Source organism: Podarcis muralis, chromosome 1 (assembly GCF_964188315.1).
Source record: "Podarcis muralis chromosome 1, rPodMur119.hap1.1, whole genome shotgun sequence".
In the NCBI taxonomy this organism is placed as follows: Eukaryota; Metazoa; Chordata; class Lepidosauria; order Squamata; family Lacertidae; genus Podarcis; species Podarcis muralis.
In genome coordinates, this window is record NC_135655.1 from 77,525,232 (window position 1) to 77,551,997 (window position 26,766).

A 26,766-nucleotide genomic window follows, 5' to 3' on the forward strand; every position below is an offset into this window, starting at 1 on the left:
TGGACCAGTTGTCTGACTCACTCTAAGAGACAGTTCCCCACGTTCTATATGGGGGTGTATCATCTAAGAAGCCTGCTCTCTCCCTGCATCCCACCTTGGTCACTTAGATCTGTGAATGACAATCTGTTGATGATGCCACATGTCCCTGCAGCAAACCTTTTAGTACTGGGGTGTCTGGTCTCTGGCATTCTCTTCTCTTTGAAGTGAAAGCCAGGCCCAACACGGTTTCTCTCAAGGAGTCTATTTTGATTCTGCTGCTTTTAATTCTTACTGGTTTAAATATCATTTTTATGCTCGGTATTTTGGTTATGGTCTGTCCTAGTCTGAACGTAGAGCAGTTTATAAATCCTGAAAATGAATAATGTCCTGCTCTGAATGTTAGGATTACTATAGTATGCTAAAAAACAAACTGCTGTGCAAATGCTACACATTATTTTTTAAGTAGCTTAAGAGAGTTCATCCTGCATGTTATGCAAGGACCAATAAGCCACATGATCTCCTCTAGCCTGTAAAAAATAGTCAATAGGCAAGGATGCTCTTGCAACATTCAGGCCATCAATGCGCCAAAGGCAGCTAGTCACATCCATGTCTATGTGTGGACATAATATTATTAGGTACTAGGAAAAGGTAAAGGACCCCTGGACGGTTAAGTCCAGTGAAAGGTGACTATGGGGCGTGGTGCTCATCTTGTTTCAGGCCGAGAGAGCCGGCATTTGTCCACAGCTTTCCAGGTCGTGTGGCCAGCATGACTAAACCGCTTCTGGTGCACAGAGGACTGTGACGAGTGCCAGAGCGCACTGAAACAGCATTTACCTTCTCGCCACAGTGGTACCTATTTATCTACTTGCACTGGTATGCTTTTGAACTGCTAGGCTGGCAGAAGCTGGGACAGAGCAACAGGAGCTCACCCCATCACGGGGATTCGAACCGCCAACCTTCTGATTGGCAAGCCCAAGAGGCTCAGTGGTTGGGGGGCGGGGTGGGGTGCAGAATAAAAAACTCCACACACAGCTCTGCCTCTACTGAACATTTATGCAAAATAAAAGTCTCAAAATGTGAAAACATCAAGCCATGCACTGGAGCATAGCAAGAATAGAATCAAAGGTCATGCCAAGTACAGCACTAAATACGGTTCACTACAAAAATCAAAGGCTGTGAGGCAGCAGGCATTTGCTAAGGTAGCTAAATGTTCCTCACTGACCTCTGCCAGTTCAGATTTTGTGAATGCAGCCACCAGTTCTTTCCAGTCAATTCAACACAGTTAAACATAGTGAACAACCATCCGTTCACTTAAACCTCTCACCTCCCTCCAATGTGACGAAAGGCACAGTGTTTCGTTTCATACATGGTTATTTCTTTTTTTTTAATGGCAAAACTAACCACTAGTCGACTTCTTTGGATGACCTCAGATGGCACCAGCTGGAGGAAAAATCTCTTGTAGCAGAAGAGATTTAGCATGTCACAGGTGTAAAGTTCTAAAGTAAAGCAAAGTTCCATTTAGCACTTTGAAGCTTAGGAAGCTAAAGGTTTATAGAAGTTCAGCCAAGAAAGAAACAATAGCCAGCAGCAGGGTCGCCAGCTGTACTTTATTTTGGAGAACTGGCCTTTCTTCCATGCTAGTTAAACAGAAAGTGAAGGAATGTTTCTATATTCCATGGATCCTGGGGAGACACAGTGCACCCCACCCTTTAACTTGGGGTCATTTCCCTCTATTTGACTGTTGAGATTAACGAAGTTACTATGAACTGGTTTGTATGAGTGGGCTTGTTTTTTGTAGTTCTATTTTGCTGAATTGAACTTTAAGGGATTGCCATTTAATACCTTGGGATTTACATACTACAGCCTTATGATTTATTGCATTATTTTATGATTTTGTATTTTGGTATATTTTATCAGTTTGGATGTAAACTGCCTTGAACATATTATTAAAACTACCGGTATATACATTACAGACTCGTAGATTTTGCCATTAGAGTGCTACTCCCTTGCAGAAGAAGTGGGAGAAAATAAAGAGATGCCCTTGGGAACACTGACAAAGACAAGGAGCAGAATTTGCTTCCTTTCAGCTGCTGGGAAGGTAGAGGAGCAAGTCTAAAATGATGTGCTTGTAGACTCCAACTCCCATCAGCCACAGCCAGCATAGCTAATGGTCAGGATTGATGGGAGATGTAATCCAGCAACATCTGAAAGGTCACACACACACACACACACACACACACACACACACACACACACACACAAACTGCCCCGCTCTGTAGCTGCAGAAGGGAATCCCTGCATGGCAGCAGCCCTCCACCCCTCCGCTAATATATGGACAGTGCAGCTGAAGATATAGGAGTCACAGGGAAAGCCCAGCAGTAACTGCGTTTCTCAGTTTTTCTGGTCCTGCCATCAAAATCCAGTTAACTGAACAAAGGAGAGGGCAGACAGCTGTGTGCCTACATCAAAGTTACATTTTATCCAGCAGCTGCATGGAGGATGGGCTCACAGTTCTGGGAGCTCAGAGAACACACATTGACTGTATTTCAGCTTAAGCACGATGTGTGCCTCCAATTTTAATCCAGAAATAAGACTGTTCAGTGGGCATCTAAAGTTTGGAAACTATCCTAGAGTCAGCAGAACTGCACCCCACTAAGAGCTAACAGAGAATGTTGAAAACCAGATATATTTATTTTAACACACACGCTAATTATGTAATACCACCACTGAAGGATTTCCCTTGTTTCATCTGCTTTACAACTCAGTGGGAGATATAACAGAAACAGGCTTGGATATAGGAAAGCCAAGGTGTAGTGGGCTGTTCTGTCTCTACTCCCCACTATTACAATTTTAAACAGATAAAGAGTGGTCCTGGTCAAGTTGATTTTTGATTTACATACCTCACAGGTTGCTTTTTGAGTCTAAAACGCAGCACTGTGCTCCTTGGATGAAGATTAAGAGACAAAACTATCAAAAATAAGACGATAAAGCATTTTAACTCCATTCTTCAGCCACAAAGGCTTCCAGAAGAGCTCCTGGACCTAAACACAGCAAATGATTGTTTGTTCAAACCAGAGTTTGCTAGTAAGTCCAGACATCAAACTAGGAACCCACATAGAAGCTCAGTTAGTAGAGCATGAGACTCTTAATCTCAGGGCCGTGGGTTCGAGCCTCACATCGGACAAAAGGTTCCTGTATTGCAAGGGGTTGGACTAAATGACCCTTGTGGTCCCTTCCAGCTCTACAATTCTCTGCTTCTCTTGATAAGCAGCTCTAGAGATGGGCACAGCTTCAGGATATGAAGGCTCCCACTCCACCAATTATTTCCTGAGCTTGATGCTGCAACAAACCATGTGCTGTTCCTAACCAACAATAGCTTTAAATCTCAATACTTCCTGCATGGAGGGGGACAAGAGAATTCACAACCCCACAACTCCTGCAGGGAGTAACAAACCACAGTAGTTTGCTCCATCTGAACTGGGCCACTCTCATCATGAAGTTAAATGAATTCTGAACTCGGGATTTCTTAAAAAAGTAACTGGAGCAGCATCTCCTTCTGCACCCCTATTTTAGACTGCTGTGTTCTTCAGTATTTAAAGTGTCAGGTGAGAAGCAATTAGAGGAAACGACACTGGAATTCCCATTATTCAAACTGTCTGACTAGATCCAATTTTGTTGTGGTACACAACACAGCCACAGCCTCATTTCACAATAGTCTAATGTGAATAGAGTTTCTGTTGTTTTTTTTTGCACGGCCGGACTATTCAGATAAGATGCTCCCAATGCTGTACTTGACTGGGCTATCTGCCCAAAAATCAACTTTGCACAGGTTCATGCTGAAAACAAGAGCTACCAAGTGTTCAGTTACACAGTGCATGGCAAACACAATCTCCATATTTTACATGCAAATCTGAATGTTCACAAAGATAATTAAACATTTTAAAAGCAGGTAAAAACTTGTTCAGAGCCAGCTCAGTATTTAATGAATTTAAAATTCCAAATTTTTGGTCCCATTTATTTCAAATCCATATTGGCACAAATAAAAATTGATCACTATGTACACTAATTCTCTTGTAATACATTTTGATGGTTCCATTTTATATACTGGATACAGCTCGGAGCAAGCGTTAAAGTTATTTGATACTCAATAGATTACTGCAAAAGCTGAAGAAAATCCTTTTAACAGCATCAATATTAAATATATTTACCCGTCATCAATATTACAGATATATAATTCAATTATATTTATTGCATTTGGAATATGTTCGTGACAACATAAGTTATGGGGAAGAGGGGAATGCCAAACACTCATTTCAGTTCCGCAATCCTATTTTTACTAGAACTGAAATAAAATTTCAATGTAAACATCTTGAAATCAAATTTCAGTAATACAAACTTTTATCACTAATTCACATGACAAAACTTCCAGTTTCCAAGGCAAATTCCAAACTTTTGAAAGATTTCCATTAAATGGTAACCCTTCTGGCATCATTAAAAGCAGTCTCAGTTATAAAATGAAAGAACTGCTCAGGAATAATTGTGGGCAGTCCGACAGTACTTGTTTCTTAATTCTCCTGGGACAATGACTGGGCAGTTTTGTGCCCAAGTTCATTTAACTGATGTTTAAGGGCATGTGCTTTGAGATGACACAAAACTGGCCAAGGATGGGTCCTTTTTTCAAATTTGGTTTGATGTTTGTGACATGGGGTGGGGTGGGGCTTGGGGTGTAGCTCTTCTAGACAGTACAATTGTGCTTCATAATAATATATTGTACAGCTTCAATATTTCTGCAGGCTTGGGCAGACCATCCAAGTTTTGGGAACCACCCATCCCTCCAAAAGCATGCCACGATCAACGGCTTTTGTAATCTTCATCTGCTGTCAAGCAAAACAAACTGGAAACTTGCATTACTTGGCAGTATGGAATCTATAGCAGTGGTGGGTCTTTGGAATGCTGTTACAGTAACAAGAGAAGCCCCAATACATGGAGGGAAAGCCCATGTTGTGGATCTTCCCTATATAAGTATGAGCATATTCTGCTTTGTCCAGAACTTCCCATGCTACTCTGACAGCAGCAGAAGTAGCAGCAGCACTGTTGTAGCTATTATGCCGAAGTATCATAATAATTCAATCAAAAATACAGTTTCTGCTCCAAGGAAATCAGGTTGTTGTTTTTGGCTAGAAAAAAGTAATACACCACCCAAATATGTGAATGTATTTATTGCATACAAGATCAATAATTTGGTCTGAAAGTGGCCAAATTTTTGTAGGTTGTTTTTTTCTTGTTTTTTTTTTTGCATAAGTAATATACAGGAAAAGGAATATAACTGGAAGCAATGAGGAGAAAACAGCTGTGCACAGACTCACCGATTACCACACATTGCAGCCTTCTCCAATTAAACAACTGCTTATTGTTATGGGATGCTTACCCCGAGAACACAATTTCCCCATTCAGAAGAGCTCCCCTATTCATTTCAATGGAGGGCTCAATTTGCATTTTTGAGTGCACATAGATCTGTCGATTGGTAAAAACTGCCTGTAAACATATATCCATTATTGTGTGAAGTAGAAACTTGTAGAAAGCAAGCCAATGTTCTCAGAAATTCTGTATCTAAGATTCTGTGTGAATTTCAGTGCACAGAATTGTAAAAGCTGGGCAGCCCTGATTGATTCTTCTTCAACTGTCTTTTCAAACCATTTGAGATGTGCTTTCAAATAAATGGTTAACTTATATCCTTAAATTCTTCACCAGTTAATTTCTCACTCTAGTTCTAAAAAAGTGAACTTCTTAAAAAAAACACAACTCAAAATGTGAGCTAAAACAAAACTTTTTTTAAAAAAATCAATGATTTAAAACTAGGTTTATAATTTCCTATTTATTGGCATGAATGTTTTTCTAAACTTAAAAACCCTTCTGTAAGTTATCAATTTTTATGACAAAATTTCTCACAACACACAAATATTTACAACATATACATTTTTTCAGTCCTTTACACTGGATCTCAAAAGACAAACATTTTTATAGATCACCACAGAACAAAAGCTGTGACTTAGGTTTTTTCTTTTAAATTTCATAAAACTATCATAAGTTAAAGTGAATAGGTTTCTTTAAATTCCTTGTAGCATTTTACAAGTGCAACAGAAAACTATGAGGATCCAATTCGGATAGCTGCAGTTCATTGGATAAATGTTGCCTGTTGTAATCACATTGTTTCACAGCAAGTTCTTGAAAAAATAAGCACCAATCATTCTTGCAAAGAACAATTTTATCTAAAAGTATCGAAAAAGTGTTAAATACAAGGTGTTTTAATTTACATAACAAGAAATAAATACACCATATCCAAACTTGGTATTCTGCATACTGCTACCTTTGTACATATAATGTACTAAAAGTCAGCAAACTGTCAACACCTTTTTTTTTTTTTTAAAGAAATCAATTTGACTTCAAACCAACGGTTTGCTACTATAACAAAGGCCACAAACAGTACGTCTGGGGACAGCATACAGTGTTAAAACTGACAAACTCCAAGGGGGAAAACATCTAGCAAATAAACTGAAAAGCTTTAGTTCATTGCTGGTGATATTAACATACTAGAAAACCTTAAATAGGCTGCTACTATGATTTTTTTTAAGATTGTTTAGTCAGATGTAAGAGCAAAGTAATGCTCTCACGGATTAAAAATAATTGTGAAGCCACATTATTGTGATTTAATTAACCTGCATGGAAACATTTGATGGCATTTTTGTAATTTTGCTTGAGCCTTTATTTTACAATAGAGCATTTTTCTAACTTAGAATTGCACATAAGAAGGCTATTAAAAAGTACAATAAAAATCTGCACAAATGACTTAAGGAGTCAGTATGCTGTACACTTTCTACAATATTATGTTGATATAAGTGAATAAACAATAAAGAAGTGCTTCCACTAACATTTTCAGAAAGTTCATCAGTTGAGGAATAATTAATTGGAATTTTGTTTTTAAAAAATGGACATCCTGTTCAGTTTAAGACCTGTAAGCTTATGCATTGAGCCTTAAAGACTGATCTTCTCGTCTCCTGGAAGAAATGTCAATATCTATTGAATCCTTGCCGACTATAAGCCTTAATCGCTTAGCTGGAGGCAGAGGAATAAAATCATCTTCAAAATCATCATCATACTCATCCTCTTCCTCCTCCTCTTCCTCTGCAGATGAAGAATCATCTACAGTTTCTTCTTCATATTGACTATAATCATCCACTTCCATTCGTGACTCCAACAGAGAAAGAGTATCACTACAACATACCCCGTTCTCGTGGAGCTCATCAGAATATGTTCCCCTGTTTTCTTCTTCTCGCTTTAGCTGTATTTTTAATTTTGTTGAACTACTACTTGATCCTGAGTTAAACCCATTATTAAGCTTTGCTACATATAGATTATTATCTTTTTCATGGTCTTTACTAAGTTTGATGCTTATTTTTGAAGAACTCATGCCATCATCTTCTTGGTCGTTTGTCTTGCTGTTGCTATCATGCCGCCTCCGAAGGGTCAGTTTGGGAATCCCAGAGCTGTTTTCAAGGATTAGTTGTGCATCATACCTTGTGATTCGCCTTTTCTTTTTGCTTTTTGCAGTTCTAAAACGGTCCTTTACTTTGAAAGTGTCCGAAGTCACAATGGAGCAGCCACCGGAGGAAGGGATGCAGTCTTTATAGCCAATGGCTGAATCCACGACATTGTTCATCTCTCCTAGGTCAGAACGTGAACTGATCAAATCTGGCACTTTGTCCTTGCCAGACAAGTTGTGTGCAGGATCAGTTTCCTCCGTTTTCAAAGATGGCTTCGCCAGTCTTCCTTGTCGGGATTTCTTTTTGGACACAACCCTGTCGCTCTTCTGACACCTACCCTCCCGCTTGTGTGATGTCCCATGAGCCTGCTCACTCTCGTGCATCACAAGAGACTGCTCCTCCAAGCTATCGGTTCTCACGCCAGTCAAATTGTTTTTATAGCTATTCAGCATATTTGGTTCAAGCTTTAAGTCAGAGGTCTCCTTCAGATTCATTCGTGTTCTCATCGACCTCCTTGTTATATATGTACAGGGTGATATCTCCCCAGGTTCATGAGCACCTTTCACTGAATTTAGTTTATATTCTCGTGCTGCATGCCTCGTTAAGCAGCCCCCCGAGACGGCAACTTTTACTGGTCCCTCTGTGTCTTTTTCTTTCTTAATGGGCAAGTTTTTATACAAGACGATTTTAGGCTCTTTCAGAACCAAGTTTCCCATTTCGAGTTTTCGAGATGCATGTTTCTGCTCTGGCCTTTTGCACTGGTTTCGTAATTTTATCTTTGAAAGTAAAGGCTTTGCAGGCTTTTTCAATCTCTTTGGTACCCTGGAATTATTTAGATGAGTTAGTCTGGATGAGGTAGAATTTGATGAAGCTGGAATTCTTGAAATAGACTGCCTTGTTAATGTTCTACTCTTACTGCTCTTTTTTACACCAATAGATTTGCGGTTAGCTGAAAGAGTAAACAGAATAAAGTTAGGTTTTTCTTTCAAAGTTATTTCTCACGCCTGATTGCTAGCATGTAGTATTAACATTTCCTCTGAATCTAAACAGGGGCTCTATTATATGTACATACAGCACACAGTGCTGATGTTTAGCTAAATCAAAAACTGTCCACAGAAAGTCACTGAATACTGCCTATGCAAATATTAATAATAGTAATTAAAAATCACTAGCAAATCTATCCAGGAGAGTATAAGACATATGTCTGCTATTTCTAAGCCACATTTGTAATTTTGGCTCCTAACCCAAGTTATTCACCAATAATTTACATTGGTATAACCCTTTTAACTATAAAAAGTACTGTACCAGTAATCACAAACTAACTGCATGCAATCTGTTCAGTTCTCCTTAAGCACTGAAAAGAGAGAGCCATAAGAATTCCCGTTTTACTATGCACTTATTTCTTTTTAATGGACTATAATTACTTTGAGATACCACATTATCTGTGTTCTGCCTGTGGATAAAATACAAGATCTGTCTGCTCATGGAGATTTTTTTTAAAAAAAGAACAAGTTTCTGGGCTTATCTACACACTCATCGTGTTTCATTGTTAGGATGCCTGTAATTTCATACTGGAAAAGCTATCCTTATGTCCTTCTTGTGTCTAAGGCTCCAAGAATTCTGTCCGCTTCTCAGTTGTCAACAGTGATTTAGCAGAGGGTTAGCAAACATGATGTCCATTAGATGTTATTGGACTCCCACCATTGTAGAGCACTGGCCACACTGATGGGAATTGTGGTCCAAGAAAAACTAGGAAGCACCACGTTGGTTATCCCTGATTTATCATGACAGCAACAGTTTCATGGCTCTGAACAAATTTAAATTTCTGACCCTCTATGATTCACATATTATGATGATTTTATTGCCAGACAATGAAAGCAAACTGAATGGTTATTTATGTGACAGGCAAAGAGTATAATTAGAAATACTACCAAAATAGCTGACATTTGTAAAGATAAAGGTATTTTTCCTACTCAACTTGCTAACAAGTCAAAAACTGCTCTGTAATTTTTAACGTTTATTTATAACTGATAATTATAACGATAGGGAAAACCCTTTTAGTACAAACTGTTAGTCATTTTATTGCATTTTGAGGCATTCATTGATTATATATATCCTGGAACCCTCTGCTCTAAGTACTCACATAAATTTTCAGAGGCCTAACAGCACCTTATACTTCTGAACAGAATCTACCCCCAACCCTTGACTTCTGAATGAAAAAAGTTCTAATGAAAAGCCCAAATTGTGTCTTCTTATAGGACAACAAGCATAGAAAAAAGACCTTCAAAAAGTTAGCTCCCCTTGCTTACTTGCATGAGCTTTTTCCTGAGTGGTATCTGCATCAGTGTTAGAGCTGACAGACTGGCTGTCTGAATTTTTGCTGCTGTCACCCAACTTTTTAAGCCTGTTTAAACGTTTATCTGTTTCTCTGAGTCCATATTTGCTATTGATTACAGGAGCAGGAGCAGGCAGTCCCACTCTTGATTTAAAAGCACCAGTTCCACGTCTAGAAAAGAGAATAGAACATGTGAATAACTTCAGCATAGCAATAATAAAAAAGGATATCTGATGAAACAGTATTCTGAATCCCATGTCAATACCACATACTTAGACAAATCTGAGCTCATGCAAACATTTCAACATTGTCAGCATTCCACTATTACAATTTTGAAGGAATTACTGGTACTTGAAGTAAAAATTACAGGAAATGATTCTTCATACTTTTCTGAAATTATTTCCCCTTTCTTTAAACATATAAATCTCAAGTGAATACACTATATCTATCAACACCTGCTAAATATGAAATTGGAAGAAATGCTTGTCCTTGATGTGAATCTGCAACTAGGTGTAACAATGTTAGCATGAACAATCTAGTTACACCTGGATAAGACCACCTGGAAACCCTATGTACCTGAAGATTCTTGTATGAAATTAAATAAAAGGAGCCGTTACATGTTAGCTCCTTTCCCTAGATCTCAATATCACCCCCTCATTATAGGAGAATACTCTTTCATCCTAATTGTGTTTCTATAAATGAATGTAGTGTGGACACTAGGAAATGTGTACATTTGCATGCCAGGGGTAAAGAAAAACATTTCCAAAATTCCCCCCCCAAAAAAAACAACAACAACAGGCTTTTTTTAAGCTTCCATTTCGAAGTAAGTATTTATAGAGGACAATACAGCAATGACATAGTATCAGAGAATATAATCAAAATTACTTTTCATATGAAAAAGAGGTTTCTGCTCTTTGTGCATGAAGGTATGCACATCCTTGGGGAAGCTAATGCATAAAGGGAAACAGAATTTTCTAAATTCTGGATGATGGCGTTCAGTAGGAAAATTCATGCCTTCATTTTTTAAAAAGCAACATGGCTTCTTAACAACACCTTGAACATATACTGAATAATTCAAGCAAATTTTAATACCATCTTCTTTATTTCCAAGCTCTGGATGATAATGTTGAGTAGGACAGTTCATACCTTTATTTTACTATGAGCAACTTTACAAAATACAGAAATGCCTGTTTCTCTGTGAAGTTTCCTTTTACCCAGGATCCACAATTTGATTTTTTGACCACATGCATATACATGCATTACTATCTTCTGTCTGATAGTGTGGGATGTGCCTACCACCAGTCCTTTGTTCTTGATCTGTGGGCCTAATCTCTCAGCTGTATGTAGTGATACCAAGTGATGGTGCTAGGATGTGCCTGGGTAGGCAGGTAGCAGAGAGTTATGAAGATGCTGTCCCAGTATCAATGATGGTAGGCAAGGAAGGGTATAGTTGGAGTGGAAAGGCTGATCAGCTGTGGCAGAGGCCTAGATGTTTGGTCCCTGCCCTCCATTTTAGCCCTCCCACTCCTCTAGAAGCTACTGGTAGTTTATCCATTGAGCCCACTAATCTGGTGGGGCAGTTACTGAATTCCAGGTCAGTCCATAGTAAGACCATGTTCATCCATTACTTGATCATGTATGAAGGGGCTGTTTTGGCAAATATTACCAAGAGTTGGCTGAGTGAGCTAGGTGGGTCTGACCTGCCTAAGCTGTGCCCATTTGGGTACCCTGTACAGAACCAGGCTAGACTCCTTTACCAGAAAACCTCTTTATCTTGGAATGGACTTAGAGGGTCTGGGCCCTGGTGTTGGGCCAGAGAGCTCAACTGGGGTTGCTGCTGGTTTACTGACCACTCTATTGCCCAGTAGTCCTTTCAGTGCCGACTTAAAACATTTTGTTCAAGCGAGCCTGGACAGACATGTAGATGTTCACATGTTTACTGTCCTTTACTGTTAAATTACTACAATCAAGCGGTATACAAATGTTGTTAGGCTTCCAAGCTTTCCAGTACTATGTGCACATTGTCAAACACAGCTCTCACGTTTCACGAAAGATAGTATGATAGACACAGCTGCGCTTCCTGCAACATGTGAAGTGGCCCCAGAGGAACAACAGTTTACGTAGCTCAGAGCAAAAATTGTAGAGGAAGACACTGGGGCATATTTTTTTTTTCTAAATTGCAGTTTCCTCTCTTAATGTGTGGTAGTGATGAAGATAAAGAAAGAAAAGGCAACTACAGCTAAATCATCATAGTGAAAATACTGTGACATCAGAATCAAAATTTTCAAGCAGCAGCGGTGGGTTTTTTGGTATTTTTTTTACTTTAACTGAACCAAGGGATCTTAAACTACCTCTGCAACTAAAGTCCAGCTCCAAAGGCCTTCTGGCGGTTCCATCACTGCAAGAAGTGAAGTTACAAGGATCCAGGCAGAGGGCCTTCTTGATAGTGGTGCCCGTCCTGTGGAATGCCCTCCCATCAGGTGTCAAGGAGATAAACAACTATGTGTGAAGGCAGCCCTGTATAGGGAAGTTTTTAATGTGTGATGTCTCATTGTGTTTTTATATTTTGTTGGAAGCCGTCCAGAATGGCTGGGGCAACCCAGTCAGATGAGTGGGGTACAAATAATACAATTATTAGTATTAAGTTGAAAAATGGTACAGTGTAACTTATTTATTTAATGGGCACACAACATTATAGAATAATAAGGAATTGGGTAAAACAAGAGCATTGCTCAAGTATGATTTAATTTAATGTGTGAGGCATGCAAAGATTCAAATAACTGAACAATGAAGGCGGCAAAGCTTCAATTCTATGCAAATTCAATACTACATTGCATGGAAAATCTGGAGAGCTGTGAAGCTTGTTTGCAAATGAGGTTTCCAAAGCTGTCTGTGCAACATGGCATTGGGATCAGCTCTTCTATGTTAAAAGTAAAAATTCCACTTGGCTAACAGAAGCTCCTGACGCGAGCTTGAACAGCTCTTTTGATCCCAAGCATTATCACCCTTGGGTTGATTTTCAAGAGCCTGGCTGACACAGCATGCAAATTTGCCTTTAGAGTAGGAACTGGGAGCCATGGCAGAGAGGGAGATAGGAATTATACAGAAAGAGCTCTGGAGCTACTTCCCACACTTAATTCTACATGTCTACTGTGGTAGTGGCAGAGAGGGGGAAAGATGGGCAATCTATGAAGTTACCATTCTTTTCTAGTGTTTTGGCACCGATGAAATACCTCGCTCATGGCAATTCTTCAAGCACAGAGTGTGCTTGAATTTCAAGCAACAATTCAAATGCCAGCTACTCACAGCAGTCCAGTTTTCACATGTTTTCTTTTCAGTCCTTCTTTGGAGGACATCAGAGAAGGGCTCACAGATGGATTCAACAAGAGATATCAGTGTACCTCTTATGGAAGGATTCAACAAGAGATATCAGTGTACCTCTTATGGAAGGGGAATGACTTTTGGATGCTGAAGTCAAGTTCTTGCAAGACTAGCGACACACGCACAGATCAACAACGCAGGTGTACAGTGCAACTGCATTGTATTTCAGTTCACTGTTTACATGACTAGAACATACCTTTCACATGTGTAGCATTCACAGAATTCATTATTTTCTCCAAAAAACCCATCCCCGTAGTAACAAGAAATTTCTTCTCCAGGTTCAATATCGCGCAGAGCTTTCACACATGCTGTATCCCGGCCAGTTGACACAAACTATGAAGGGAAATAAGGGACATGTAGTATTACTCAGTTAATCAAAAATATTTTTAAAACATCCATATGTTTAAAAAGCTAGTTTGGAGGATTTTAAAACCCTGACCACATACCTTACAGTTGGGTCTGCAATCTGAAAAAAGTACAAAAGAAAATCAATTAACTGCTGATAAGACCTGGAACATGAATAGTTACAAATATCTAAAGTAAGGTTTCATACTAATTTACTTATGGTAATACTCAACTGAACAATTAGGTGTATCACTAAAGTAAGAAAAATATTGCACATTTTAAAAGGGCATTAAAGGTAATCTAGATCATTCTAATAAAACACAGGAGAGAAATGTACTCCAAATCAAGAAATAAATTAAAAGTAGTCCTGAATATAACAATTAATCCCATTGTGTGGTTTTTTTTACTTACCATGATTGATGAATGCAGCTGGACCAAGCCACAGTTGAGCACAATTCTTCCGTGTTGAGTACATGACGCTGAAGTCATTCTCTCCATGTCTGAGCAGCATGTTCTCTTCTAATTCAGAGAGTTCAGCAATACAACCCACCAATAACTCTATTTTGTCATTTCGTTTCCTAACAAATGAAGGAAGAAACTCTTTAGTTAACAGAACAAACTATACATATTAATTAATTTAATATTAATTTATTAATGTAGTCTTTCTCCAGCATAAAAATATTTTAAAAGGATGAAATATAGTTGCATTCTGTACATTTGTTTGTTCACTTGTCCCCCTGGCTAGGCAAGGAAATCTTTTTTGATAACTTCTTATTAAAAAGCCAGGAGACTATACATGCTATCTCTGAAGTAAAACAATTCCAACTACAGTCATACCTCTTGTTGAGTTTGCTTCACATTGGGGCTTTTTGGGTTGTGAACATGGCAAACCCGTAACTGTATACTGCTGCTTCTGTTATGTTGCGGACTTTTCGGGATGCGAATGGCATCCCGGAACGGATTGTGTCCACAACTAGAGGTACCACTGTAATCAGCAGTTCACTGTACTTCTAGTACATGTCATATCCAACAGTAATTCAGCTTCCTACAATCCCCAGAGAAGGCGCCCCCTATGACCACACTGTGGTAAAGAAACTAATGTATCATAGCAGAGCAGGTGAAGTTGGTCCAACTGGGCACTGGAATATGCTTCCAAAACGTGGATGGATGCATGCTTGATGGGGTGGGATCACTCAAAGAAATAAAAAAAGTAGCATTGAAGAAGAGATAGCAGATCTGAGGAACAATGGCTGCAAACAAACATTAAAAACGGGGGGGGGGGGGAGTAGAAAGCAAGTCCCCCGCATTCTCCCCCATCAGCAAGTTTCATATCAGAAGTTGAACATCACAAGAACTTGGTGTAGCAGTAATATTATTGCAATACTTGCCACTCCTTTGTTGCAACTATTTTGGCTCCATTTTGCTCTGATGAATACCGATTGCATGGCAATATTTCAAATCCACTGTCAGTTGCAAACATTCGTAAATAAATAAATACCTGTAAGGGGGGAAAGAAAAAATATTATACAGAACAGCTGTATTACTTGATGTGAATCAGTTGTTCCACATCTGGCAACTTGATTTCAAATGAGATTGGACAAGCACCAGAAGTTTTAAAATGGACCTTAGAAATACACTTATTCTGTGTTGCATTTATGGAACAATTTTTACTGGGTTGCAGAGACAGAATTGCTGCTTCTGTTATGTTATACAGTGGTACCTCAGTTTATGAACTTAATCCGTTCCGGAAGTCCGTTCTTAAACCGAAACTGTTCTTAAACCGAGGTGCGCTTTTCCTATTGAGGCCTGCCGCCGGCGGTGCCCTTCCACCATTCAGATTCCATTCTTAGACCAAGGTAAAGTTCGTAAACCAGGACACTACTTCCGGTTTTGTGGAGTTCATAAACCAAATAGTTCGTAAACAGGGCTGTTCTTAAACTGAGGTACCACTGTATTGTTGTTTGATGGGTGTACAAGAGGCACGCCCAAACTTGGCCCTCCAGATGCTTTGGGACTACAATTCCCATCATCCCTGGCCACTGGTCCTGTTAGCTAGAGATGATGGGAGTTGTAGTTCCAAAACATCTGGAGGTCCAAGTTTGAGGATGCCTGGTGTACAAGCTTATTATTTTTATGTGGTCAACCCTCTCTCACAAACTCACTTCACATAACTTTACACTAAAGAAAAATACGGCTAAATATGGATTTCATAAAACAACCCCTTTAACATTGTCCTTAAATTCACTCAGTTGGTTAAAGCATGGTGCTGATTATGCCAACATTGCAAGTTTGATCCCCATATGGAACAGCTGCCTATTCCTGCATTGCAGGGTTTGGACTGAACGACCCTCAGGACCCCTTCCAACTCTACGGTGTTATGAAAAGTGCTATCTTTCACTCTTATGCTGAGAAAGGGAGGATGGAAAGTATCTTCGTAATTGAAGAGTTTGGCCTTCATTCTTGAATATCCTAGCCCAAGATATCCGAAGCTGGTTTAGTCTAGACATCAAGTACTGTACAACAATGAACTCTCCAGAGATCTATGGCTTGGAACTCAAATTCTATGCTTCCCCCCCCCAAAAAAAGCTTCAATACAATACATTGAGTATTAGGTCTTATCTTTCTAAAGTATTTTCAGAGTTCCTCATTTCCCCCCTTCAATTCAGTCTCCAGGCCTTCTAGTGGAAAACTTATCACCACCCCACTACAATACAATACTTATCGCCACTACCAATACAAATTTAGGGTGGCATTCAACTCGTTTAACTCACAGCAGATCCCCTGAAATTAATGGGCTCACATTCATTAATTTCAATGGGTGTACTCCGAGTAAAACCTAAATAAATACCACCCATACCTTACTGACAAGGCAAAGTTGTAGCCTGATTATTTTAATGCATCAATTCAAAGTCATATATACCTTCAATTGGGGGCAGTGCAGACATAATCCTGGTGAACATTTAATCATCGTTAAACAATCAGCAGTGTTCAATCTGCACCTGCCTATAACTATAGAGGGCATTTACTAAATAATGAATTATTTCCTATTATTCCTTCTGAACAGTCTTTTCGACTGCATCTTTCTACAATCGTTGGGCAAAAGATTCCTCCATTGCAGGGGGTTGGACTAGATGGCCCTCGCGGTCCCTTCAAACTAGTGGCGTACCTATAGACCATTATAGCTTCGACCATGTTGGCCAGTTAAGTATGGAGAACAGTCTCCATAAATTTCCATTAAATTAATTTCTATCAATTTGATTTAAAAATAAAATAAAATCCAAAGCAGTATTTGCTGAAGCTAAAAGCAAGGGTAGACAACACAAGCAGTTTCAGTTGAGTAACATTCACAACACCTTGTAAACCAAACACTAACTTGGACTTGGATTAAGTATAAATATACCTACATGTTCCTTGAACAACCTTTCCTGCATTTTGTTCTTGTTAAGAAAATAGTGCCGGGCCCAGTCACCTGATGTCAAGGACTTGAAGGCTTTTTCCAAGTGCTCATCTTTTTTAAAACGCTCAATCACCTCTTTCAATTCCTCCTGCCTTCCTTTTATTGGTCGAAATCTAAAAAGCAAGATATTAGTCATGTTTTGCTTACTTACTTTTATATATGTCTAGAGCAATCACTGAGAGAGGGCCATAAATGAAAATGAACATTGCCATCAGCAGGCTCTACACAACTCTTGAGTATTAAAGGAAATAAATGTAACAGAAACACAGCTATTAGATTCCTTATTTACAGAGCTGTGGAGATGTTTATTTGGAATGTTGTATTCTAAGCAGCATACCTGGCAGCTGTTAACAGTTGGAAGTGTCCCATTAATGGGAATGACAAGAGTCTTTTCCTCTGAGGCACCTGCACTCATGTAGGAAGCCAGCTGTGCAGATGTAACATAGAGAACTTCGGTTATGGGGTGGCACAGAAATACCAAAATAAATAAACAAACAAACAAACAAAACAAAACCAGTGCCAATTCTTGTCAGTCATGTTGTCTTGCAACAGAGCAGTCTAGACTGACATATCCCACACATCTGGGTTACAGGGATTAGCAGCACTGAAACAACACACTTCACCCTCAAAATTAGAGCCACTGGCACCAACCCTTAAAGATGCTTAACACACAACACAGCTCTAAGTATTGAGTGGTGCTTCATTCCATGTAACATTGTTTAAGAAATGACATTTCCAAGCAAGCAAAGCTGTAAACTGGGCTTGGCCCTGATCTGTGTACAGATTGTTGTAAATTTGTATGGCATCATCCCCACAATCTATGACCACCTCAAGTATAATCTTAGAATGCAGACATAGCATTGCAGACCAATAGCCAAAAATGGTTACAAGCAAGCAGGTCTCCCTCTTGACACCAGCAGTGGAATTCAAAAATCTTGTGCAACTGATTTAGTATTCTAGGCACAAATTCAAAACAATGGCCACATTTCTAAGGTATGTAGTCTGCCACAGGAAGATTCCCAAAACTCTTGCCCTCATTCCTTAGAAAAATTATTTCTTATAGTGAAAATCAGACAGTTTTGCTAACACAAGCAAAGAACAAACTGGATGAGTTCCTCAAGGACCTTATTCAACAGTCTCAGGAATTACTTTGAGAGAGGAAAAGGAATGTGTTGCTGAAATTTGTGCACACCAAGAAGTTAGGAAGTGCTGATCTTGGTCAGGATATGGCCCTATGAGATGACGCTAAAGGTAAATGCAGTCAATGAACACAGTGGAGTGGAGTGTTTCCAGTAAGCATAGGGAAACATCAGTACCCTTGCACAAGACACTGGGGAAGCCATATCTGGAATGCTGGAATGTTGTTTAAAAATATCATCCTGTGTTGCTGTTGATTTTCAGATGTAAAGATGAATCACAAAAACAGCTATAGGAATGGGGATTTTATCTTTACAATTAAAGAACCTGGCCTGCTTAGGAGATCAGTGCTGGGGAAGTTTGAAAGACACTTTCAAATATTTAACAGCAGTAACCATTGGCCATGTTGTCAGGTATAAAAGTTATTGTCCTCCAAAATGTCTGGAGGGCATCAGGTTGAGGAAAGCTAAAACAGAAGGTTAAGAAAAGTTTGGCTACAATAAATTATTACAAACTGGAAACTTAAGATTTCAGGTGGTAACAGGCAGGCATTATTCTAAAATTGCAACCATTAGAATAGAGGACTTACCTGGGTTCAAAAACTAGCAATGTAAATCTATGACTATCTTGCAGTTTTATAGTCTAGTTTCCCTGTGTGAGCTACTGGGGTCAAGAAGCCACCCAACCCAACATTTCTGTCAGAAGCATTAAGGCTGCAATCCTGAACACTTTCTACAGAGCAAGTCCATGGAGCTCAATGCGATTTCCAAGTAAACATGCATAGGATTGCACTGCACAACTGCTAAACAAAATCATTTTCAATATACTCTTGAAGTCCCCCCCTTTGTCCTTTCCTTTTGTCATATGCCATAGAAAAAAATGTATGTTCAAAATTTTCAAAGTGTACAGAATACTTTCATCAATCCTAGCCAAAAATCAAATATAACTACTATGTATTGAGAACAAATGCTTGCTTTTATAAGCACATATCCCAATACACAGAGTGACTTTAGATATGGGTATGAAACCTTAAATATTTTCTAGTCTGGTGACAACAAATGTTAATATCAATTTTATTTGGGCTGAAAAACAAGTCAAAAGAGAGGAAGTGAAACTGTGTTCTAAACATTTTAAAGATATTTTATCAATGTCTGCTTTCAATTAAATGTTTGTATGTAGGACAGTTTGCATTTAATAATTCTCTCATTTTTATAATTCCTAACATGTTCTTAAATATCTCTTGCAAACCCTTGTTTGCAAATGAGTGTTTCTTTCTTGAAAATATCATGGATTAAGTGCGAATAATAATAATAATAATAATTTATTATTTATACCCTGCCCATCTGGCTGGGTTTTCCCAGCCACTCTGGGCGGCTTCCAACCGAATATTAAAAACAATAGAGAGAGTATGCAAAAGAACCCAATCTTGAACTAAAAAAAATATGTATTCACCATGGACAAATAGCAGTATGCTTTTCCGCCACTTGGAATTCTATGGAGTGTGTCTATAAGACATTCACCCATGCTTGTAACTTGATAATAATAAAAAAGTACAGGACTCCACTATTACCTGGCATCTTGAACCATACACCCAAGAGTATTTACTTCTTGCCAGTGCTGCTTCTAGATAACTGTCCCTATACTAGTCATATCTGTCCAAAAGGGACTGGTAGCTGTGAACCAGCCAAAGCTGGAAATAGGCACCCCTAGTCACTGAGGTCACCAGTTTGGATCCAAAAGTCACCAATTTGGATCCAGGAGTACTCCAAAGATCTTTACTTGGTATTAAGAAATTAACACAGGTGGCAGGGAATCCCTCCCAGGGAATTCCTTTCAAAGATCGGCTACAACAACAACAACAAAAGCCCTCTCCCTGGTTTCCATCCATTTCACCTCAGATGATGACTTAGTCAGATGCAATGGTGCAAGAGAAGGCCCAGCTCTGTGAATAGAGCTTGGAAATTGACTGGGAGCCAGTGAAACTGCTTCAGTGCTGGTAAGAAAAAACAGTGTCACAGCTCAGCCCCAGTTAGCAGTCAGGCAGCAGCATTCTGAACTAATTAAAGTATTTGAACTGTCTTCAATGGAAGGTATAGTTCATTACAGTAGTCCAACTCTCTGGTTACCAGAGAGGAAGAGGAAGAGGAAGAGGAAGAGGAAGAGGAAGAAGAAGAAGAAGAATTTATTATTTATACCCCACCCATCTGCCTGTTTCCCCAGCCACTCCGGGCGGCTCCCAACAGAGCATTTTGTGCAGCTCTCTACACAAACTACTGCAAGCAAAGTGAGTTCTAATATGGGAAACAAACAAAAACAAAGGAAGAGCTCTGACAATCAAAGATTCCCATAAGAAAAATATTGGTTTCCACACTGAACAAATAGGGGATAGAAAATTATTGGGGCTCTACCCTGCACATGCAGAGTTCTTGAGGTATTAAAAGAATATAGGATTTTTCCCAGCAAGGTACTCTGGTAAAACCATCAAGATCACTTGTAGTAAACACTTATTCTCAAACTGATTATAGAAAAGTGGCACATTATTTAAAAAGCGTCATGGCTGACTCTGGGGTCACACTAGGTAACACTAGCTCAAACAGCATTGACTCGAAGCATAATCAGAAGGCAAGAATGAGCTTTTGGGCAGAACACAGAAATACTTAAGCATCTTCCAAACTCATCAGAAAGAATTGATGGAGTGGGAAGAGAATTTATGATAAATAACTTAAAAATAAATAAATAGGGATTTCAGGGACCTATTCCTCTTGGAATGTCAAACCATCACAACTGTTGAAAACCAGCAGCTGAGGAATCGTGATGGACCTTCACAGTTGTATTTCAGACTTTATTGGGGTAGGTCTCAATTCAATGGCTCTCAGGACCCAAACAAGATGTTCTCCAGTTCAAGTGTATTCCCCAGCTCCAACTGTAAACAGGAGCACCGATTTTCACCCTGAATGAGTTATCCATCAATTATAAGCTACAAAAAACCATACCACGGGGGAAAGAAACCTGTGGTCCATGGGATGTTGCTGGGCTGCAACTCCAGTCATCCCTCACCACAGGCCCCACTGGCTGAGGCCATTGCGAGATAGAGGGTGACAGGTTCTCTAGCCTGCCATAGCAAGACAAGTCTAAGATGCCAGTCAAAGGGAAAAGATTATGCTGCCAGTGTAAAGAAACACTTACAAACTGACTCAATGTGTGCTGCTTCTACACAAATGTCCAGTCGGTTATTAAAGAGCAAGGCATCAGACTTAGCTCCCTAGGACTACTTTACTTCCATACCTTCAATACACATGATGACCGATGCCTCAAATTGTAAAGAAGTCAAAATGTATGTGTGGTTAGACTGAGGACCAGCAAGTTGCTTTCTGCTGCAAAATTTGCCCTTATTTTAAAATAAGTGAAAGTTGAAAATGTAATATTCTGAAAATCTCATCTCTAACTCATCTTCTTCTTACTGCAGTGGTTAATCTATCCCAACTCTCTCATGACCACTGTGTCAGAAACCATTACTGAACTAAATATATCAAAAACATCTCCAGCACAGGGATAGAGGAAGGAACTGAAGAGATTAATGAATATAGAGTGAATAAAGACTTCTCTTTTTTAAAAACAACAACAACCCTGTGATTGGATTCTTTTTTATAAACAGCTGAAATGTGTTCTTCAGAAATCCATTAATAATTTCATTTAGATGACAAGGTACACTGGCTCAGCTCACACAATCAAATCCTGGCTTAATAAGACAGGATACACACGAGTTTCATAACCTTGCACACATCCCTTCTGCTCCAGCTTTGTTTCTCCCTTCACATGAGCAGTGAAACACGTCAGGAAGATGCAGTGAACTGTAATTGAAAGTTGCCTTTCAAATTCTGGCCTGTCTGGAAACCATTAACCAAAGTTCCCACGTAACAAGAAACTATGGTTAACGACAGTGTCCTGCTTTGTTTCCTCATTTGTGTGAAGGGTGAGGTGGGAGCAAACAGGCTGCTTGCGAGTGCAAGCAGCTCATGTATATCCCAGCTTATTAAACCAGGATTTGATCAAGCAGATGTGGATTCTATGTTCAAAAGACATCACTTTGGACAATTTTTTTTGGAGAACATTATCTTTTTTTGTAGAGCATTATCTTTAAGTAGGCTTATACGTATTTTAAAGAGCAACCATTTTATGAATTAGAACATTTCCCCCACCAAGTCAAGATACAGGAAGATCCAGAATTGAAATATTTAAAGCAACATTCTTTTCAAGGGCTTATGAAAAATAACCTCCTATGATTCTATGAGTTTCAACCAGAAATAAGTTCTCCTAATACCTGAAGCCACCACAATCTGACAGATTATTCAAACTCAATTTAATGTGTGTCTAAGCAGAAAGATCTCATCTAATAAAGCCAGGGTAAAGACAGCTACAAAGAAACAAATCTCCAAGTTTCTTAGAATCCCCTCCCCACAGGAATCTCAAAACTCTACAGTGGCCTGCTCTATATGCCACATTAAGCTATTGTTTAAAACGAACTGTGGTTTAATGTGAAAATGCATCTTACTGGCACATCCTACCCAGAAGTTCCTGGAGTGCTACCCCACTCCTGCCACATGACAGATAAAGTCAGTCAAAGTCTGGTTTATCGTGCCATCCAAACCTGGACTCAAGATTGTTCGAAACAAGCCACAAGCAGTAACCTAAGTTTTCTTTGGTTTACAATTCACAGGATTGCATCCAACAAAGTTGCTCTGTAAACAGAAGGACTCCTGCCTGCAGTGGGACTGTGTCTCCCCCCCACCCAAGACAAATCTGTTCTGAGGAGTTGGTCTTGTTTCATCTGTGGTGCAGTTGCTGCAGAGCATTCCAGAAGCTTCTAAGCTGTGTACACTTCTGAGCCAGGATGAAACGTTAAGTTCAGCAAGATGCTTTAGAGGTTGGCTATTAAAAGTGTTATTTATTATGCTGAAGACTGAGCTTGGTGCCAGGATAGTAAACAGAAATGGAACCCACCTAACTAAAAATTATATTGTGCGCTCAATAGTATATAGAAAAACAAGAAGAATGTGAATTATAACAAGAAAAGATTCCTACTACAAAATACAACAATAAATGGAGAACTCACATGTTCAATCTGCAAATCATATTACCTCAAGCAAATCACCTAATAAAAGCTAATCTGAGTGATAAAAGGCAGCAATCAATCATTAAATGATGATTGATCGTAATGGCTCTCCATGTTGTTACTGAGTGAGAAATCTAATCAGCACATGAATAGTAAGATGTGGGAACACTTATATAATGGTCTGGATAACTCAAAATTTTGGTAGCTGAATTTCTGTAGCTTTGGTTATAGGATTTAGCCTAAGGCATCACCTGGTGCAGACAATGGAGATTAAACAGAATATGAATGAATGAGTCTACTTGGCCAAACATTCTGGTCCCAAGGGAATATTTGAAGCACAATTCCCAACACATTGTTTTATTTGAAAGGTTTTTTTAAAAAGCAAGCAGAATTTGAGAGCTCAGATCTAGGTTCTTCTTTACTATTAATACACACAAGGATTTATGTTTTCTAGATAGATAAAGCAAAGCAAGTTACCTAGTGTTCATTTTATGTGTTTGGAAACCTAAATATGGATCAAGAACCAAACTAGTTGCTAGGTCATCGTTCTCACACAGCTCCTTGGCAGACATTCCAGAGGAAGGCACGTAGCGACTTTGGCCCTCAAATCCCGAACCACCACTACCTGCATAAATCAAAAGAAATATTAGTATTAGCCAAAATAGACTACTGATTCTTCTGGATCTTCCCCATTTAAGAGGCAATCCCATGAAGGACAACAACATGAGAAACAGCTTTGAGACCAATGCGATTTGTCCTAATATAGAAGTTCAAAGTGGAGGCAGTGTAAGGTGGGAGAATAGGTCTCTGCTGTATGACTCCAATTGCATCCTGTTTTTTATTTATAGTCTGTTTTTTTTAATTATACATCACTCTGACCTTGGGGAATTTAGAGTTTTAAATGTAACAAATGAGGCCCCTAAACTTCAGTTTATACCAATTTATACCACATGAAACTATTTGGTGACATAATGATTAATTCAGCATCACTGAATGTTCATAAAGAGCCACCAAATGACACCAAAGTTGTTTGGTGTCATTAGTACTATTAAATATATAACTAGCACTAAACAAATATATTCTAAACAAGATTGGCAGGGTGGCAGCAGTGATGCTATTCTAGAAAGAAACTAGTCCTCTATCTTATTTGTATTTGACTAAATGACCAGTAGTGCCTTTCAGATGAAGCCTACATGTCATCCTAAATGCACCCACAAAACTTTTTGCAAGAGGTATATTGTATTTCATTTTATATTGGTCTTGCTTTGCACATTTCCAACTGAAGTGCACAATGTTTATTTAATCCTGAAAAGCTCAGGTTGCGAATATTATGGATTCCCTTTTGCATATGCAAAATAAATTATAGAAATTGCCATGCATGCATTTAATTGGTATCCAAAGTCAATATTTGGGTTTTCAAAAGTTTTGATCTGTTCTGGCAAAAACAGAGAAGGAAGAAGACATCAGGGACGTACATTTGGAGCTGGTGAAATGAGTTGTGGAAACTACATAACCTGCCAATCAGAGAGCTAACCATGTTTTCTGTTGGTTAGTGAATGTTGAGAAGATAAAGACTTCAAATATTTTGAAGACACAATTTCTCAAACTGGCCTTATACTTAGTACATGCTTGGTTGACTGTGACATGCAGAAATTGCTTTTGGGCAAATCTGTCTCTATTTTAATGATAAAGAGTCACATAGCTATCTCACTTCCCTTCTAACATTAAACAACAGTTGCTTAAAATTAAAATATAATGGAAGCGCAGTTGGAAGCATCAGTAGTACAGCCCTACTTAACATAGCAGAGTTGTTTCCAATTGTATGCCAGTAGTTGACTTGCAGAAAAAATAGAAAAACTGCTTATGCATTTGGTCAATGACCAGCATAATAAGGGAGCTGTGATCTCTTATGAGATTATGAATACTGTTCTGTGAAAGTGAAAAATCATGCATGTAGACCATGTGCATGAGCTCTGTCTTGCTTAAAATGTGACCAAGTTGTCAAAATTTATTAGCAGAGCCCCTTCCAGCTTCAGATTAGGCCTGAAACATGAGACAGAGCATCCTGCTTGCTGTCCAGCATGGAGAACAGATATTGAAGGATCCCTATCCCCTTTGTAAGGCTCTTGATTTCTAGGTTCTAAAAGTGCAAAAGGAAAAGCAGCCCATGCTGTAGGCAGATGGGAGCAGGGAAGCACAGGTGACCACCCTCTGAATAAATATTTGTACCCTTGCTTTTTAAAAAAGTTAGAGCTGATAATTTCAGGCAGCCAAATTTTGTACTAACTTAAATTTGTAGTGGCACATGAAATACAAACACCTGCATAATAAGAATGAATTACAAAGGATCTTTCTGTCAATACTGTATAAAGATTATCTTTCAACACCATATACATGTCCCTGAAGGTGGCAAACTTTTTTCTGTCATTAGTTGCATATGGCTATGCAATACCAAAAACCTTTTAGTAGTACAGTGTGTCTTGGGGCACAATGGTCAACCTTTTCCTTACATATGATAGAGCAGGATCATCAGATTTTTAATCTCAATTTTATCATATTTATTAATATCTAAGACATAAGTAAAAAGAAATTAAACTGAATAAACACAAGGTCCTTGCAACTATTTCCATGAACGCCAAGACCACAATCCATATCCTTGTGAAGTAAATAATAAATCTCCCACTGATTTCATAGCTGTAGACTGCAGCATAATCCCTTGTTTTTCTGGGACACAACATAAATGTGGAAAAATTGAGGTATGCACAATTTTTCTGATAATTCACATTTAATATAGAAGAATATTCACATTTAAGCATTTATTGGGACTTAAGATTTATTTCAGAAATAAGAAAGAAATATTCAACCACATTAATCTGTCATGCAATAAAGCAATTTGTTAACCAGAAACAATGTAAATAGGTACAGAGAAAACAATATACTCAACAAATACATTTATTACATTAAAAATGCACACCACAATATTCCATAAGGAAACCAGAAATTACAAATAATTAACTAGAGATCACTCCTATCACATTAGCATATACATACATCTGCTTGACCGTCTCTCAACGCCATTTTTGCCAGTCTTTGGATTTTCCTTTCCAGGGTGCTGCAATTTGGACTGGTTCTGATGGTGATCATTAGATAATCTGCTTCCATTTCTCCGGCCATTCACCACCATGTTCTTGGATTCTCCCAGCCACTTCATTCCCACAGGCAATTTGTCCCCGTTGCATTTAGTCCTTCTTCCAAAGGCTTTAAGAAGTTAATTGTAGTTCAGCTTCCTAGTAGAAACAGAATACACAATAGTCAAAAACTCTGCTGTGATGTATTTATTTATTTACTGCATATGTCTGATTGCCTATAACTGACATACTGTGGGCAATGCACAGAATATTAGGTATTTGGAGCATGTAGAGACTGCTAAACACTTAATAATACCACAGCACTGTACAACATTAAAACAAAAAGCAAC

The 26,766-nt window shown here is 38.7% G+C and overlaps 1 protein-coding gene across 5 annotated transcripts in view; it reads right to left on the reverse strand.

The window, feature by feature from the left end:
- Positions 1–3,957: 3,957 nt before the first annotated feature.
- KMT5B (lysine methyltransferase 5B) overlaps positions 3,958–26,766 on the reverse strand; it is a 34,079-nt gene continuing 11,270 nt past the window's right edge. For 4 of the 5 annotated variants that reach the window (XM_028735755.2, XM_028735745.2, XM_028735771.2 and 1 more), the window contains exons 2-10: positions 26,340–26,575; positions 23,766–23,913; positions 16,986–17,151; positions 14,970–15,079; positions 13,993–14,159; positions 13,683–13,702; positions 13,433–13,569; positions 9,830–10,026; positions 3,958–8,469 (exon numbers count right to left, since the gene is read on the reverse strand). In XM_028735755.2, the coding sequence (XP_028591588.1) occupies positions 6,998–8,469; positions 9,830–10,026; positions 13,433–13,569; positions 13,683–13,702; positions 13,993–14,159; positions 14,970–15,079; positions 16,986–17,151; positions 23,766–23,913; positions 26,340–26,499 (2,577 nt within the window). In that variant the 5' untranslated portion in view covers positions 26,500–26,575 and the 3' untranslated portion in view covers positions 3,958–6,997. Of the gene's footprint in view, positions 8,470–9,829; positions 10,027–13,432; positions 13,570–13,682; positions 13,703–13,992; positions 14,160–14,969; positions 15,080–16,985; positions 17,152–17,375; positions 17,466–23,765; positions 23,914–26,339; positions 26,576–26,766 lie in introns of those variants that run through there. The other variant, XM_077931959.1, reaches the window with a different exon arrangement.